Source organism: Tupaia chinensis, unplaced genomic scaffold, assembly GCF_000334495.1.
Source record: "Tupaia chinensis unplaced genomic scaffold, TupChi_1.0 Scaffold145659_1, whole genome shotgun sequence".
Lineage (NCBI taxonomy): Eukaryota > Metazoa > Chordata > Mammalia > Scandentia > Tupaiidae > Tupaia > Tupaia belangeri.
The window spans coordinates 1,743,008-1,761,007 of NW_006205516.1; the positions used below are offsets into that span (position 1 = coordinate 1,743,008).

At 37.9% G+C, this 18,000-nt stretch overlaps 1 protein-coding gene and 1 pseudogene across 1 annotated transcript in view; one reads left to right on the plus strand and one right to left on the minus strand.

Annotated features, from left to right (window-relative positions):
• Positions 1-1,212: 1,212 nt before the first annotated feature.
• Positions 1,213-18,000, minus strand: part of WDR44 (WD repeat domain 44) — a 146,875-nt gene continuing 130,087 nt past the window's right edge. The window contains exons 14-20 of the mRNA XM_006168268.3: positions 13,208-13,330; positions 9,675-9,866; positions 9,206-9,307; positions 8,946-9,061; positions 6,650-6,777; positions 4,832-4,966; positions 1,213-1,689 (exon numbers count right to left, since the gene is read on the minus strand). Of these exons, the coding sequence (XP_006168330.1) occupies positions 1,595-1,689; positions 4,832-4,966; positions 6,650-6,777; positions 8,946-9,061; positions 9,206-9,307; positions 9,675-9,866; positions 13,208-13,330 (891 nt within the window). The 3' untranslated portion in view covers positions 1,213-1,594. The remainder of the gene's footprint in view (positions 1,690-4,831; positions 4,967-6,649; positions 6,778-8,945; positions 9,062-9,205; positions 9,308-9,674; positions 9,867-13,207; positions 13,331-18,000) is intronic.
• Positions 16,789-17,908, plus strand: LOC106733871 (synapse-associated protein 1 pseudogene; annotated as a pseudogene).

An 18,000-nucleotide genomic window follows, 5' to 3' on the forward strand; every position in this document is an offset into this window, starting at 1 on the left:
TCAAATCCAAAAAAGAAACACTGGACTGATGATACCTGCCACATGGAGCTTGAAACTAAATAAACTGTAACTGGTTATTAGAAAGTCAATGGCATAATAATTCAATCTGTCAGGTAAAATATAGGAACGTGAGGAAGCCAAAGTAAGAGAGAGAGATAAACAGAAGAGAAGAGGAGGAGGAGGAAAGGAAGGACAGGGTGGGGGTGGGAGGGAGAGCACACAGCACTGGAAAGAGGAAGAACAGCAGCACAGGATAAAACTACGATAACCAAAATGGAATTAACTAAAAAGCCCAAGACACTACAAGAGCATGCTATATTAACAAGGATAGGATCATGGCTCCCCAGCTTCCCACTTACATACTGAAAACAAATGCTGTAAAGAACATACAAGCACATAGGTAAACTTTTAGCAGTGTCTATTTTAAAACTATTCATATAATTTTTAAAAAGAGGCATGTAGCTGATGCATTATAAATTAGGGGGCCAAAATTTGGCGTTCTATTTGTTACAAATCAAATTAATAAAAGAAAGGTTTAACTTTCTTTCTTACTTTGATTTAGTGAAATCATCTGAAAATAAAGTCACTTTAACAAGTGTTGGCGACCAACTTTTAATAATACATATTTAATTTTCAGAAACATATGCTAACCATCAACAACATAATCAGGGTTCCATTGCCCCAGATGTTATTTCATTGGTACATCATATCAATATTTACAAAGGCTTTCAAATTCAACAACACAAAATAAAACAGCTTAATTTTTAAAAACTACAATGCTATAAAAAAAATGTAAACAGTTCATTTTTACATTATTGTAAAAAAGAAGACTCACTCATTAATGTGGCTTAATTTTTTTTTAAGTGAGCAAATCCTGGTGCTCATGGATAAAGAATGAAAAGAATTCTTCACATAGAAACATTGTGCTCCAGTGTGGCAAAGAAAAAAAATTATAAATACACATACAAAGAAAAGAATCTTAAGTCCACAATTTAGACCACAAAAAAAAATTCTTGTCCCCAAATTGAGAAATTTATAAAAAACCATTTACACACGGTTATTGACCTATTGAAAATCTGTATAACATTTTCAAAACAATAACTCCGTTGAAAGATACTTTTCTTAAAAATGAAATTTTGTGCAAAATAAATTGGTTAAGCTAGAAACAAGACTAAATAAATTGTTTAAGCTAGAAACAAGACTACCCCCCGCCAGTAAGAGGCCAAAAGAGCCACTGAAATAATTTAATTGTTAGATTTAGTGCATGTAACCAAAAGGCACACACATGTGATTAATATATTAATATCTTTTCATGCAGAACCCTGTGCATGTTCATAATTATATAACAAAAACACAAATATAACAAAACATAAAGCCTAATGTTTGGCAATGTTAATCTAGCCACATTCCTTTCTAGTCTATCAGCCCAGAGTTTCCTAGAACATTAACACTGCCTCTCAAAAAAATATATTATATTTGAACAGCTTTCAATAAAAATTAAAAAAGGATGTTAGCCTGAAACACTATAATATTTTTTTCGGTTCTGATACATATAGAAACGTACTCATATGTTTATTTTAAATGTCATATCAAATTAAGATACATTTTTCCTTTTGTTAATAAACACTTTGATTGCTCCAGTGAAGTCAGCAGAAAGAAGAACTTCTGTGTTATCTGTCTTCACAAAACCTTAAAAGCATAAAAAATTGTTTTAGTTAATTTTAAAGGAATGCCCACTGGCACAATCATCACAATTATTGGGTGGGGGATTGTCTTCCTAGTCTCTGTTTTCTGGCTGACTCCTATACATACCCCTTTGATCCTGCTGTACCTCACCTCTCCGAAGCTCACTTTCACTTACTTTGTCTTAGGTGGTATTTCCCTGGTTTGAGGATATTACAATCCCTTGGGGCATGGATGCCTAAATTTACTCCTAAGCAGCCAAGGTCTAATGCTTCATTTCATGGCAAAAGACTGGTGTGGTATATAGCTCCAGGACTGGAGCAGACTGGGATCAGCTGGACAAGTCTGGTTTTTTTTTTTTCCTTTTCTTTCTTTTTTTTTTTTTTTGAGAGATTTTCACTGTACATCTGTACAGCATACAACACAGATTTTTCCCAGAATAATACGTTATATATTAGTCTAGTCAAAGATATTACCATATACCCACAATCCCTTGTCCTCCATTATCCTCTTGGGATCTTGGGCACACACGCACATGCGCCCGGTGTGAGTTTTAAGCCACCGGGTCCGGGACGCGAACCGCGGTCGACTACATGGGAATCCAGTGACATAGCCATTACGCTAACTGCTGGTTCCCAACATGGTACATTTTTGAAAAGCTTTTAAAACTAAAATGTATTTTTCATTTTTCCTCAAATTATTTAAAAAGCTAAAAATTCCAGGCCAGCTCCATGGCCTGGTGGTTGAGGCAGCCAGATCTCATATGGCCAACTATATGTGGTTCAAATCCCAAACCTGGTGACTTGAGAAACATTTGGTGCATGTATACATGCCCCAGATCCTGAAAGAAGGGAGAGATGGAGAAAGGACTGAAGTATGACCATTCCCCACAGGGATGCCTCCTTTCTGTCCCTCTTGTTCTAGTAAGTGCACACCCCCACTAGCAATCAATCATCAAAGCTAAATTTTCCTGTGTAATGTATAAAGGGATTATATAAAATGTAAAGTATCGCTGGGGGAAAAAAAAAGAAAAATGACTTGATTTAGAAGAGAGAAGCTGGATTTGATTCTGAGAAGAAAAAAAGTAAATAGAAGGGTAGTCCCATAGTCTGGTGGTGAAGGGAAGCCAGATTCCAGATAGCCAACCGTGGTTTGAATCTTGGCCCTGGGAACTTGAAAAACATGCCAGGCACATATGCATGTGTGCCCAAAATCCTGGCAGGATACAGAAATGGAGAAGGGATTGCAGCGTGACCATATCCCATTAGGGGGTGATTTCTACCTCTTCCTCTGCTGAGTATATATGACTTCTGGCAATTAAGAAAGCATTATTTCCAGGGACTAGCAGTTAGCATAATGGCTATGTTGCTGGACTCCCATGTAGTCGACCGAGGTTCACGTCCAGGACCCCGTGGCTTAAAACTCACGCCGGGCGCGTGTGCGTGCGTGCCCAAGATCCCGAGAGGAGAATGGAGGAGAAGGGATTGCGGCATGGCCACCCCCCCCGGGGGGGTGATTTCTCGCTTTCTGTCTCTCTGTCTGTCTCTGTCTGTCTGGCGAGCACACACACCCTATAGCAAAAACCTCTCAAAAATAAATAAATAAATAAAAAGAAAGCATTATTTCCAAATAGTCAGTTTGCAAAAGTCTGATAATTCGGAGTTGGCTTATTTTTACATCTTGTAATTGACACAGATGCTAGAGTGAAGTTCATTTTTGTTATCAAAGTCCTCTTCAGGGCTGGCCAGACCTGTTGCCTAATGGTTAAGGGAGCTGGATCCAACATGGCCAACTTGTTTGAATCCTGGCCCTGGTGGCTTGAAACACACACCAGGTGCATGTATGTGCTTGCACAAAATCCCAGCAGGATGGAGAAATGGAGAAGGGAATGTGGAATGACCACACCATACTGGCGGTGCTTTCTCCCACCCTCTCAACCCCTGTCTTTCCCTGGTGAGCACACAGCCCCTCAGGCAATTAAAAAAATTCCTTTTCATGGGCAGGAGAAATAGTGTATTGAATGGATAGTGCAATTACTACTACAGAGGACGTTACTTGAGATTAAAAGTACTGCTGTGTGTCACTTTAATGACAGAAATATGTTCTGAGATATGTGTTGTTAGATGACGTTTTCATTGTGTAAATATCAGAGTGTACTTACACAAACCTAGACAGTAAAACCTACTATGTACCTAGACTATATAATAGACCCTATTATACCCTTATAGGATTGTAGACTAAAAACATGCAGTGCGTGATTGACTGTATTTGAGTACTTGCCAACATTCAAATACTTTTAGTAGCAACCTTGTATGCTGTATCTATTACTGTAATGTTATGACTCTCTAAAAGGCCTGGTTGTAGTCTAGAGAGTAAAAAACACATTTGGTAAACTATTCTGCAAGTGATTTTAAATAATGCAAATATTTTCCCTATAAGTGGTTCAAACTTGCATGAATTTACCATATTCTTAAGGACTAGTAGGGACTATTTTTATATAACCAATTGGAACTCAAAACTAGTTTTTGACAATTTCTTTTCACTTCTTATATGAGCATTCTAAATAACTGGAATTACTACTCTTCCTCAAAGCATATGCTACAAATAACAAGAAAGTACAGGCTTGTACATAGCTACCTAACTCAAGAAGCTATAAATTTGTGGCAAGTAGAAAACAATTGTGCTTTCATTTGAGTTTAGTATCATTTAATTAACTTAGTATGAAATGTTTATGGAGAACCTACTAGATGTAGGCAAGAATTTTGCTAGGCAATGGCAACACAACAATAAATAAAATACATAAAGTCTCTGACCTCTTAAAGATTACAATCTAGTAAGAGAGACAGATAATAAAGACATTTTATATTTGTATATCTTGTTTACATTTATCTAAAGAGAATGTTTGCCTATAAACAATTATGAATTTATGAAATTTTCATTTTTAATACCACAGTGAATTTAAAAGGAAGTAAAACTTGTAAGAAATATGGTACTGGAACATTCAAAAAAGGTTATCAGACAACTATTAGGATGTAAACAAGAAATATTCTTTATACTCATGAAAATCTCATTGTGCCCAATATTAGGTAAATGAAGGTACTAATAGCTGGCTAGAAAAATGTAGGACAAGTACAATATGAGTACCTACCAGAGGGTGTGGTATCCAAAACTTCAGCATCTTCATCTTTATTGCTCCCTTCTGATTTCTCAGCTTGCACATCCAAAGACAACATTAAACTTGGGTTTGGAGCAAAAATGGCTGATGTAACAACAGCATTATGTGCTGGGAAAAAAATTTTCTTTAGCATAACTGATAAATTTCTTATTAAACACCAAGACAAAAAATTTGCAAAAAAAAAATATATCAGTACAGGTCATATGCCATATCATTTAAAACTAATATAAAAGTAACTCATCAGGGACCAGCAGATGGCATACTGGTTATGTTGCTAGACTCCCATGTAGGTGACCACAATTCAAGTCCTGGACCCGGTGGCTTAAAACTCACGACAGGCATGTGTGTGTGTGTGCATGCCCAAAATCCTGAGGAGAATGGAGAAGGGCTCGTGGCATGGCCATCTCCCCGGAGGGGTGATTTCTTGCTTTCTGTATGTTTCTGGTGAGTGTGTGCACCCTATACCAAAAATCTCTCTTAAAAAAAGTGCAACTAGGGACCAGCACTTAGCGTAATGGCTATATCGCTGGACTCCCATGTAGTCGACCGTGGTTTGCATCCCAGACCTGGTGGCTTAAACTCACGCCAGGCGTGTGTGCGTGCGTGCCCAAGATCCAGAGAGGAGAATGGAGAAGAAGGGATTGCGGCGTGGCCATCCCCCCTGGGGGGTGACTTCTCGCTTTCTGTCTCTCTCTGTCTGTCTGGCGAGCGCACACGCCCTATAGTGAAAACCTCTTCAAAAAAAAAAAAGTGTAACTAAACAATATAAAACCTTAAAAAACATATTAAGTTTTCCAGAAGATGCATGCATTCTCTGGAGAGAAAGAGAGGGAGAGAGAATACAACCCATTCCATGGGACACAGTCATGCCATGATCCCTACTCCTCCATCTCTACATCCTGTTGGGATTTTGGACATGCATGTACACGTGACCAGCATGTTATCAAGCTGCTGGGTCTAGGAGTCAAACTCTGAGGCCAGCCATGTTTGGTCCAGGTGCCTTCCAGGCAACAGGCTGGCTCAACCTAAACATATTTTCTTAATAAAATGCCATATAAACAGGGCCAGCAGGAAGCATGGTGGTTGAGGTGCTAGATCTCACATGGCTGACTCTGCAGTTTGAGTCCCAGACCTGGTGGCTTTAAAAGCATGTGCATGCATGCCTCAAATCCTGAGAGTGGAATGGAGGAGATTCTGTTATGCTATCCCACCAGGAGTTGATTCTTACTTTCCCTCCCTCTGCCTCTCTGTCTCATGCCTGTGCCCTATGGAAAAAATCTGAGGAAAAAAAGCCATATACAAGTTCTGAGACTCCATGATGTCTCAATTTTTAGACCACAGTAAGTTGTTCCTTGGTATAGAAAAACCAAACAAGCAAAGCCAAATATAAAGTAAAAATATCAATAGTCATAACTGCCACAATGTCCCTCTCAGATGGTACCTATAGAAAATTTACTTCTAATACATCTCCAGTTTAATTTTATTCTCTCATAAGACACACAAAAACAGACATTTGTGGGGCCAGCAGATGGTGTAGTAGTTACACCACTGGACTTGCACATGACCAACTATAGTTCAAGTCCTTGACCTGGTGGCTTCAAAGTGATGGTCAGACACATGTGTGTGTGTGTGGCTAAGATTCTGGGAGGAGAATGGAGAAGGGGTTGTGGTGTGGCCATACCCCTGGGGGCTGATTTCTCACCTTCCCTCTCCCTCTGTTTCTCTCTCCAGCGAGTGCATGTGCCACAAAAACCTCTTTAAAAACAAAACAAAACACAGACATTTGCTTACCTTTAATACCTTCCCAGAAGTCATTACGATCTCTCCTGACTGAAGTAAACTTGCTTAGGTCATGGTAAGTACTCCATATATAAACATACTTATCTTCTGAACCACTAACAAGGTAAGTAAAATCATGGCTAAATTTGGGGAAGAAAGGAAAGAAAAATCAAATTTTCTGTGTGTGCTTTCATTTAGGTTTCCTCCTATCAGTATCTCTCACTTTATAATACCTAAGACAATACCTGAACAGAACTTGTTGAAAATGTAGACTCTCAGCCTCTCTCTAAAGGGTCTGAATGTATAGGTCTGAAGGGAGTGGGAGGTGGGGAGGGCAGACATTTATATTTTCATCAGAGCTCTAAATACCTGTTACGCTAGATGATTCATAGTGGGAAGAACAATGTCTTAAGAGGTGAAAGACATTAGCGGAGCACTTTATCAACTGAATTACTGGGTAATTCAAGAAGAAAGGAATATCTGATAAAAATGTTAGAAAAAGGGACCAGCAGATGGCATAATGGTTACGTCGTTGGACTCCCACGAAGTCAACCTCGGTTAGAGTCCAAGACCTGCAGCTTGAAACTCAGGCTGGCGTGTGTGCATGTGTGCTCAAGATCCGGAGGGGAGAATGGAAGACATGGTATTGTGGAGTGGCCATTCCCCCTGGGGGGTGATTTCTTGCTTTCTGTCTCTCTGGTGAGCACATGCACCCTACAGCAAAAATCTCTCTTAAAAAAAAGAAAAAAGCATTAGAAAGAAAAAATAGTCAGGTAACTCTACATCAAAAGAGCCTGGGACCAGCAGTTAGCATAGTGGCTATGTTGCTGGACTCCCCTTAGTCGACCGTGGTTCGAGTCCTGGACCTGGCGGCTTAAACTCACGCCAGGCGCGTTGTGCGTGTGTGCCCAAGATCCCGAGAGGAGAATGGAGGAGAAGGGATTGCGGCATGGCCATCCTCCCTGGGGTGAGTGGGGGGATGATTTCCTGCTCTCTGTCTCTCTGGCAAGCACACGACCCCTAAGAGCAAAAACCTCTCAAAAAAAAAAAAAAAGAGCCTGAAGATTCCCAATTAAGAGTTCAAATCATTATGATATATGAAAGTATAAATATAGGACTCTGTGCTTTTAGACATTAGAATAGTATTTGAGCTTTTGTACCTCTTCCCCAAACTATAAGAATAAAATAAAGACAATTGATTGGGGCAGCATTAAGAATCATACTAAAAGCTTACATAAAAGGTTTTTTTTAAGGGTACATGCACTTGCTGGAGAGAGAGAGAGAGAGAGAAAGTAAAAAAGCATCACTCAGGTAGGATGGCCATACTGCAATCCCTTCTAAATTCTCTTGAGATTTTGGGCACCCATGCACATGTGCCCAGTGTGATTTTCAAGCCACCGGGTTCAGGACTTGAACCATGAAGTAGACCACGTGGGATCCAGCACTATACTACCTGCTGATAGGCTACATAAAACAAAGCAAAACAAAACAAGGTCCTACATATGCTGTCTCCAACTGAGACTCTGCAGATCCAGAGATGCAAAACAGTATGAAAATGTAAGGATAGAAAAACATACACCATGAAAACAAGTTCCTAGAGTGACACAAACTACCTACACTGAATCAAGTAGAAATAGAACATCTGAATAGATCTATTATAAGAGACTGAATTTGTAATTCTAAGACTTTTAAGAAAAGCCCAAGTCCAGATAATTTCAATGGTGTCTGATAAAAAAAAAATACAAAGTTGGAAGACTTGTACTTATTGATTTCAAAGATACAAAGTTAAATAAAAAGAGTAGTGTTCCCATAAGGCTATGCACAGAAATCTATGGAATACAACTGAAAATTCGGAAACAAATCCTATGTTTATAGTCAATAAAAAATAAAAAACAACACACATACACACAAACAAAACCAAAACCAAAAAAACTCTTATTATGTTAGGATATTAAGTTACAATTAAACCATTAGAATGTTTGTTAAAAAGAAAGCTTACATAAAAATAGAAAAGCAAAAATTCTGGAGCTGAGAGTCTTCTAACTGGGCTCTCCAACTAACTGACTTTAAGCCAATAACTTATTTTTCTGGGTCTTGGTTGCTTCATCTGCAGAACAGATACAATTCTAACTCTATCTACCACACAGGTGAACAAGGTTAAGTTCTGCATGATGACAGAATGAGACACCAGCTATAACGTGCAAAGAAACTAAAAATCCCAGATAAATATACAACACAAACCAATGGAAAAATAGGTCTAGGGAGCAATGTTCTGATCTCCTGTGATGACTTCTCATTGCATATTTACCTAAAACTTGCTTTGATCTGGCTGCTGCTGTTGACATAACCCTTATACTTCATGGACAGTGACAAATCTCTCAGATCATAAAGTCTGATTCTAGAATCATTTGAGGTTACCAGTATCTAAAAATAAATAAAAGAAAAAGTTACATAAATATACCTCAAAACTAGTATTTCATAGGAAAGGAAATATATTAGATATCAATAACTAACTCTTTTTAAGCCTACATATACTATGAAGAGAAACGGGTTTGAATATTACAGTACCTTATTTTCTCCAGGTAAAGGTTCTATACCAGTAATTTTTCTTCCAACCTTATTGCGGCCTCTAGTAGATCGGACATGTATTTGTGTATGGTATTTCAAATGCTAAAAAGAAATCATGAATTACAATTGTAAGTTAGAAGAAATGAATATGGTATTATTTGTCCTAATTTACATAGAAGGCAGTTAGAGGCTAGAGAGGATAAACAACTTGTCCAAGTTCATAGAATTACGAATAACTATGGTCATGTGCCAAATGATGTCTCAGTCAACATTAGACTATGTAAACAACAGTGATCCCACAGCCGAAATGTGTATCCTATTAGATGGCTATACCATTTAGGATTGTGTAAGTATACTCCATGATATTTGCATGATAAAATCACCTGACACAATTCTCAAAACATATCCTTGTCATTAAGTGACACATGACTATATTCAATTATGTAATTCACACGAGATATTCATTTACCTCTGTATCATAGAAAATACATCTGCCATCATATGTCCCAATCACTGCATATTTGCCATTCTGACAGAAATTTGCAGCTGTGAAAAATTTTGTCTGACCATCTACTTCATTCCACAAAGCCACTTTTTTGTCAGGTATGTTCCAAAGGCGGAGCTTTCCATCCAAAGACCCACTTAGAAAATACCTGTCATCCTTAAAAGGTGGCAACAGAGAAATATTTCACCACATCAAGAAAAACTCATTAGCAAATCAAAATATTATATCTATTAAAATAACATAAAATGTAGATAAAAATTATTAATATTCAAGCAAGCTTTATTTTAATGCATTAAAAACAATAATTACAATTAGATGGGCTGGCAGGTGGCGTGGTGGGTAAGGGTGCTGGACTCCCATGTGGCCAACCATGGTTGGAGTCCCAGACCTGGCGGTTTCTTTCTGACTTTCTCTCTTTTTCTCTCACTCTTCCCTCTCTGGTCAAATTGAAATTAATAAAGTTAAAAAAAATTAGAAGCTTCAGATTAATTTTGGAGAAACGATAGTCTAATCACTTTATCATATCCTTAAACTGCTTTTTCCAAGGTATGATATCAGTAGATAATGTATTTTAGTTGCATGGAAGAAGGTTCTAATCTGAGAAATTCTGAGTATCGAAAGTTAAACAGGATTCTCAGTTGACTGGCATTCTGAATCTCCCAAGGGGTAAAGTATTCCAACTTATTTAACCACAAACTTTTTTTAGGCAGGGGGTGGTCAGGCAGGAACATCTAATAGGGCTAGCACTTTCAAGCAACATGTTTTGGGAAATACTATCTTACAGCATTACCTCCTCTGGGATACGTGTAACAGATAAAAGAGTAACAGTTAGTAGTCTACAGAATCAGTATTTTTTTTGGGGGGGGGACTGACAGCAAAGAATCACTTCACTATTCAAATTCTCAATCTCATACTAGGGCTTTTCACCATGGGCCAATTTGACCTGGCAGGGTACATCTAGCAATGTCAGAGATATTTCTGGTCATCTGGGGGTATGGTGGGATGCTACCAGCATCTAATGGGTAGAGGCCAGGAATGCTGTTAAACATAATACAATGTATAGGACACTCTTCCCTCTCCCTATAACAAAGAATGTCAACAGTGCCATGTTTGAAAAACTCTGCTTTAAACTAAACCCGTTCTACCACTAAACTGGTCTAATTTTTGGCAACATAAGATCTAAAGATTAAATAATTGAGAGACTGAAATAAGAAACGGATTCTCTTCTCCATTCAAGATTATTATTCTTACTCACCTCTGAAACTGGTCAAGCACAATCTACAAATGATGGGCATTTTCAAAAAATTTTCACTTTTATTAACCTAGTTTTGTCTGTTTGTTTGCCATAGGGTGTGTACGCTCACTGGAGAGAGACGGAGAAAGTGAGAAATCACCCCCAGGGGGATAGCCATGCTGCAATCCTTTCTCCTCTTGGGATTTGGGGCATGTGCCTGATGGACTCAAACCATGGTCAGCTATGTGGGAGTCCAGTGCCTTAACCACCACATCACCTGCTGGCCCCATGATGGGCATTTTTATGGCTATCATATAGTAGGCTCTACTCAACGTCTTCCAGTAGTAGAGCTAAACAAGCAAAAACACTTCATCTTGGTTTTCTATTCCAGAATTCTGTTTACATACATACATACACACATGTATGTATGCATGTGTGTGTACCACAATTCTGCTATTTCTAAGTATGTTACCTTTCTCCCAGGTAACATAATAGCTATACTGCCTAAGAAAATGTTGACAACATTCCATTCTTTCTTGGCTCCTCTCAAAAGCCCTTTAGGTCAGTAGAGTTTTTAGAAGTAGAAATTTTAAGTTTATAAAATAAAATAAAAATAAAGAAAAGTGAACAGAAACCTTAATTACAATGGCCTATAATTATTACACCCTAATATCTCCTTCCATCTTGATACTTTATAAAACTAAAATACTGGGTCGTCAGAAGTCATGATTTGTGTGTGTGTTTTTCTATGTAAAAATGTGTCAAGACTTATCCAACGTGGTGGGAAGGAACTAGCTCAGTTATCTGATAGGGATAAATCCATCTTTCTGCTGCATCTTTTCAGGGGTGGGTGAGATGTAATTCAGAAAAGAAAACTCTAATGGCTTTGTAGTCAAAACTGATAAGGAGTTACCACAGATCAAGAATTTTTAACGTTAAAAATTTTTAACCAAATCTTATCAGAGTTTAGAATTACTGCCTATGTTATAAGCCTGCTCAGGGAGAAAAACTGTTCTGAAAAAAAGGCCAGTCTTCTTTCTTAATGTGGGAGAAAAGAGAAAGAAATGCGAATATGATTGAAATGTTGTATTAAAAAGTAAAGAGTACAGAGACAAGAACATGATCAGCTCAAGTCTTCCACTTATTTTAATCTAGCTAGTAGAGTAAGCACCCACATGTGATTTCTCTTGTGCTTGCAGTTACAAAAACAAGGCTAATTTAACATTAGGAACATGGTAGCTCTATCCTATAAAGGTGTACAATAGTTCTATAATTCTATGACAACATACTTTTCTCCTTTGAAATCATATGAAATAATTTATTTCCAGAAGAAAGATATTAAAGAATTTTCTACATTGAAAATGAATCAGAAGGGACATCATTGCTAACAACAGAAATTCAATTTATCTTGTAATGAATTTTGGTCTTTGCCTATTTCAATTGTTTTCTCTGTCTCTTCTCTACCAACCTTCCCTCAACTATTCTGGCCTATATATTAAGTCGTCAGGAAAGTCATGGCGTATTTTTCTATGCAAAAAATGCATCATGACTTTCCCAACGACCCAATATTTCCCTTTTTCATTTATTCACCTGCTCTCCTCTTTGTCCTCCCATCTCCAATCTCTCTCATGTTTATTAGGATGATTTATTTATTTTCTGCATGATCTATAAAATTCGGTATTGATGCCAGCAGATGGCATGGCAGTTGTGTTGCTGGACTCCCACATGGCCAATCGCAGTTTAAGTCCTGGACTTGTTGGCTTGAAAATCGTGCCAAATGTGTATATGTACATGCCCAAGATCCCAGGAGGAGAACAGAGGAGAAGGGACCGCAGTGTGGCCATCCCCTCAGTGAGTGATTTATCACTTTCCCTCTCAGTATCTCTGTCTCTCCAGCGAACACACACACCCTAAGACAAAAGACCTCTTTTAGAAAAATTGGGGATGACTTTTTCACTGTAATATTTTGAATATGTGAATGTTATATTCAGTGGGCAGAAACTCATTAATTTCTAAATATAACCCTCTTAAGGGGGAGAACTATGAGTTATATTGAAAAAAGAGAACTCAAACGAGAGCCTATTTATCCTTTTCAAAGCAAAAATAGAACATGAAATGAAGTTGCTCTTAACTATATGGCTATTAAATTTTTCCTGTAGTCCAATTACCCGCCCCTCCTTGCCCCCGAGGGAAACCAGTTTCACTCATCTTCCTTATAGCATAACAAACAAACAAACAAACAAAAGTATATAAAGCTACTTACTCTTGGATGGAAAGCTATGGCAGTGACAAAATCTATATGCTGAAAACAGCAAAGACATTCTCTTCTAGAAATATGCCATAACCTGACAGTTTTATCCATTGAAGAAGAAAGCAGAAAGTAATTCTATGGAAAAAAAGACACTGATTATTTTATCATATTAAAAAAAATCTACTTACCTAATAAAAGTGAACTTCATTTCATGTCCTCAATAGTTTATTACTGTTACATGCAGCATCGAAAAAAACAAAGAAGTATTCAACTCACTTCAAAGATCCTATTTTTCCCCATATGGTTATATACCGTATTTCATTGATTCTAAGATTTTTTTTTCACATTAACTGTTCTGAAAATAGGATGAATCTTGTGATCTATAACTGAAAAAATCTGCCAGGCACCAGTAGAGGACTAAGGTTGTTATTGCCTTCATATAATGGAACTTTGCTATGAATATAAGGCATGTATTCATGTGACTGTCACTTTAAATTCAGTTATTTTCACATTGATAACACTGGTGAATTTTAACTCACATGGATTCCTAATTGTCACTTAAAATGGCTTTAAAAAGATTACCTTATAATACAGCATGGAAATGAAAAGTTATTGTGCACCTGTCACACCCTAGGCAAGAAAATTAGAGAATAGAAACTGTCAAATCTCTCAGAATAGATCACAGAATTTTCAAAGCTAGATGAGAATAGTATAACTGATTTAGGTATTTTGATGGCCCTATCACCCAGGAACCAAACATCTATCTGTCAAAAGGCTCCAGATGACAGAAACTCATTAATTTTTAAACATAACCTTCTTAAGGGAGAGAACTATGAGTTATATTGAACAAGGAAACTCAAATGAGAGACTAAAATTCTTAGGTATCTTGAAAGGTGTTAAACTAATTAAGGTAATGATGACATTTATTGAATATGTACGATGTGATCAACATTGTTCTTAGCACTACACAGCAACCCAGTGAGGTATGTATATTATCATCCCCTTTTACAAATGAGAACAGTGGGGCATAGACAGATGAAGCAACTTGCCGAAGGTTACACAGCTCATCAGTGGCACAGCTGGGATTCAAACCTGGGTAGTATGGCTTTAGGTTTAGGTTCTGACTACATTGTTCTGCAGAGTGCTTAAGTAGAACACATTATTATGAAAAACAACAAGATGCTTTATCATTTGCTAAAAGTAAAAATCTTCAACCTTTGGTAGTAAAAAGCCTAAATGCCAAGTATTTGTTTGGATATATAATTATACTGACATATATGTATATGCTATCTTGGGCTATTCTGAAAGTGTATATTTTATTCCTGTGCATCTGTTTCTACATAGATTGTATACTTTATGATTAAAATGAGAATTTCAAAGGTTTACAATAATCTTTTAATTGTCTAATAATTATTTTTATTTCCAAGATTCACTCAATTCCAGAAGTTTTGAAGAGCATATGTACTTTGCTTTGATTTCTTGTTGATTAACAGCTACTGTATAAAACTAAACATATACCCCACTGTTCATTAAATCTAGGTTTATTCAGTCCTTGTAAGAGTCCACTGCTTTAAGCATATGAAAGTGATATGAAGACAACCAAAAAGCATTATGTGAAGGTAATGAAGCCATGTTAAAAATTGTTCTATTATGCCAAGAGGTTTCTGTTCAATAAACTTATTGAAGAAGTAAAATTAAATAATTTTCTTGAAATAAGAGCTGGTATTGGGAGTCAAAGAACACACATTAAAATCTAAGTTCTACTTATAACTAGTTTTGTGATCTTATATCGGCCACAGAGGCCCAGTGTCCTTATCTAAAAAAATGAAAGATTGTCAAACTCATGGGATTGTTATTGTATGAATCAACAAGGGAATTCTTGTTACCTGGCATAAAATGTCTTCGACAAGTAGAAAATGCATTATAAACACTGATTATGCTAGACATTGAAGAGAAACAATAGTAAAATAAGATTTGGATTCTATCCTCAAGAAGCTTAGAATCTTATTGTAAACAAGACCTAGAAATGTACATAGCTAATGGTAAGGTAAGAATGAAATTTTAAGAGCATACAGAAAAGGAGAAGGGGTTTAAAAATTCAGTGAAACAGATTAATATTCACTTCAGTTGTCAGAGACAGCCATACAAAGGAGATGGTATTCAAGAGGCACATTAAAGGATATGCATCTTCATTAGGTGGAGAAGAGAGAGAAAGGCACTCTATGTTTGAGGCTGGAGAAATTTTGTTCCTTCCCTCTTGATGGATATTGTGTATGTGTGTGTGTGTGTGTGTGTGTGTGTGTGTGTGTGTGTGTGGGAGGGGATGGTGGTTAGGGATCATTCCTATATGGGGTAGAGACCCATAATATAACTCACATAGACTAGTGTTTCTCAAACTTTTTGTGGCAAAGGACTTTTAAATTTCCAGTGAGCCATGGGCTAAAACTATTATAAAATTTAGAAAACAATTACTGGAAAATGATATAAAAAAGGCCAGTCCAGTAGCCTCGTGGTTAAGGCAGCAGGATACCACATGGCCAAATGCAGTTTGAGTCCTGGCTCTGGCAGCTTGAAAAATATGCTGGGCATATATGCATGTGTGCCCAAAATCCTGACTGGATGGAGAAATGAAAGAGAAAGGATTGAGTTGTTACCATGCTCTGTTGGGGGCATGCTTCCTGCCTGTCTCTCTGGCAAGCATGTACTCCATAGCAATTTTAAAAATGAAATAAAAAAGGCATATAGGGGCTGGTAGGTGGCGAGGTAGTTAAGGGCGCTGAACTCCCACATAGCTGACCACAGTTTGAGTCCTTGACCTGGCAGCTTGCTTTCTCGCTTTCTTTCTTGCACTCTCTGGTCAAATTAAAATAATAATAATAAATGAAGTTAAATAAAACAATTCTTTAAAAAATATAAAAAGGCGAATAAAATACAAGCCCCATTTATTTTTATTATATAAAACAGAAGCCTAGGTTTTAAAAATTACATTCAATAGCCATAAAATTACTACAAAAAACTGTTATAACATTTTCAAATGGTTTACTTCTTCTTTTTTCTTTTCTTTTCTTTCTTTTTTTTTTTTTTGTGTGCCACAGGACATATGTACTACCTAGAGAGAGACAGAGAGAAGAAATAGAGGTAAAGTGAGAAATCACTCCCCAGAGGAGATGGCTATGCCATAATCCCTCTTCCTCCATTCTCTTTGGATTTCTGGCATGCACACACATACACCTAGTGTGAGTTTTAGTTACCAGGTCCGGGACTTGAACTGTGGCAAGGAACCCAAGGGACTGACAGAACAGTGAGAAACATGTAGAAAAGGTGAAAAGCCTAGTAATGGCGGCCAAGCAGTCATATGACCTGTGATTGGCCATGCAAAACTCCAGTCCCTTAACCACCATGCCACCTACTGGCCCCCAAATGGTTTACTCTTGAGTTTCTGTACTTATCTTTTCACAGACTAGTATTCTATATTCATATCATCAGGGACCATGAAGACCCAGTTTATGGACTAGCATGAACCATTAAAAATACATTATTACTAGACCCGTAGAATAGAGCACAGAGCTTGCAGTGCCTACTGGGTTCTCTGATGACCTGGACCATGTTGATGAGCGGCTTTGCAGTCAGGATGTTCCAGGGCTTAAGCAGTTGGTTTGGCTTGAGGCAGTTGGTGGCAGTGGTGGGCAGCCTGAGGAAGCAGGTAGCTCAAAGGAGATGCTCCACCCATGGGACACACACCACCCGAAGAGCCCTCCCAGACAGTGGTGGAGTCCATGGAGGAGGAACAACAGTATCAGGGGAAGAGGAGCTCCTCCACCAGGCCAAAGGCCTTGACAACTATCTAACTTTGCAACTGCTGCCACCAAAAAGATAACTGAATCAGTTGCTGAAACTGCATGAACAATACAAAAATCTATAATAGATGGGAAAATAGATGACGTCAGTAAGACAATTCTAGGAGATTTTCAGAAGAAACAGAAAAACTTTGTTGATGAGTAAAATACAAAGAAGTCAGAAGTAGTTGTGCCCCCCTTCCCCACCCCCCACTTGTAGGTTGACAATAATGATGAAGAAACTATCCAACAACAAATCTTGGCCTTATCAGATGACAGGAGGAATTTCCTTCAGGACCCTCTGGCTGCTGTGCAGTTTAATTTCGACTCTGGTCAGCTATATCATGTTGTCCTGGTCATGCGCCAAGCTCAGCTGCTGAGCAACATGTGATTCGTCCTCGTCCCTCAACTTGTGAAGGAAGTGTTTTGGAAGAACTACTACCAGATCTCCTTGATAAAGCAGTTGGCCCAGCTCACTGCCCTGGCCACCCAACAGCAGGCTGCAGGGAAGGAGGAAAAGAGCAAGGGCCAGGAGGAGGACCTGCTGCTGCCAGAGGTAATACAGCCCCCAATACCACCTGTCGAAATAAAATCTTAGCTTAAATCTCAAGAGGATGAGGAAGAAATTTCCACCAGCCCAGTTTGTCAATTATGCTGCAATGCCTAAATAAGGAAGATCTGAGGAAAGAAATGGAACAACTAGTGCTTGATAAAGAAAGAAAAGGAGACAGTGGCACTAGAAGAGTATTCTGTGGATTGGGAAAAAGAACTAATTATACAACAGGAACTTCAAGAGTATGAAGTGAGGACAGAATCAGAGAAATGAGAGGAAAACTAGGATAAGGAAATAGAAAAAAATGCTTCAAGAGAAAAATGAGCTGTTCCTGGTATAAAAGCTTAATCTTTAACATTCCGCAAACTGACGGTACATTGTAGATACTGACCACTCACTGAATCCCTGAAAGCACA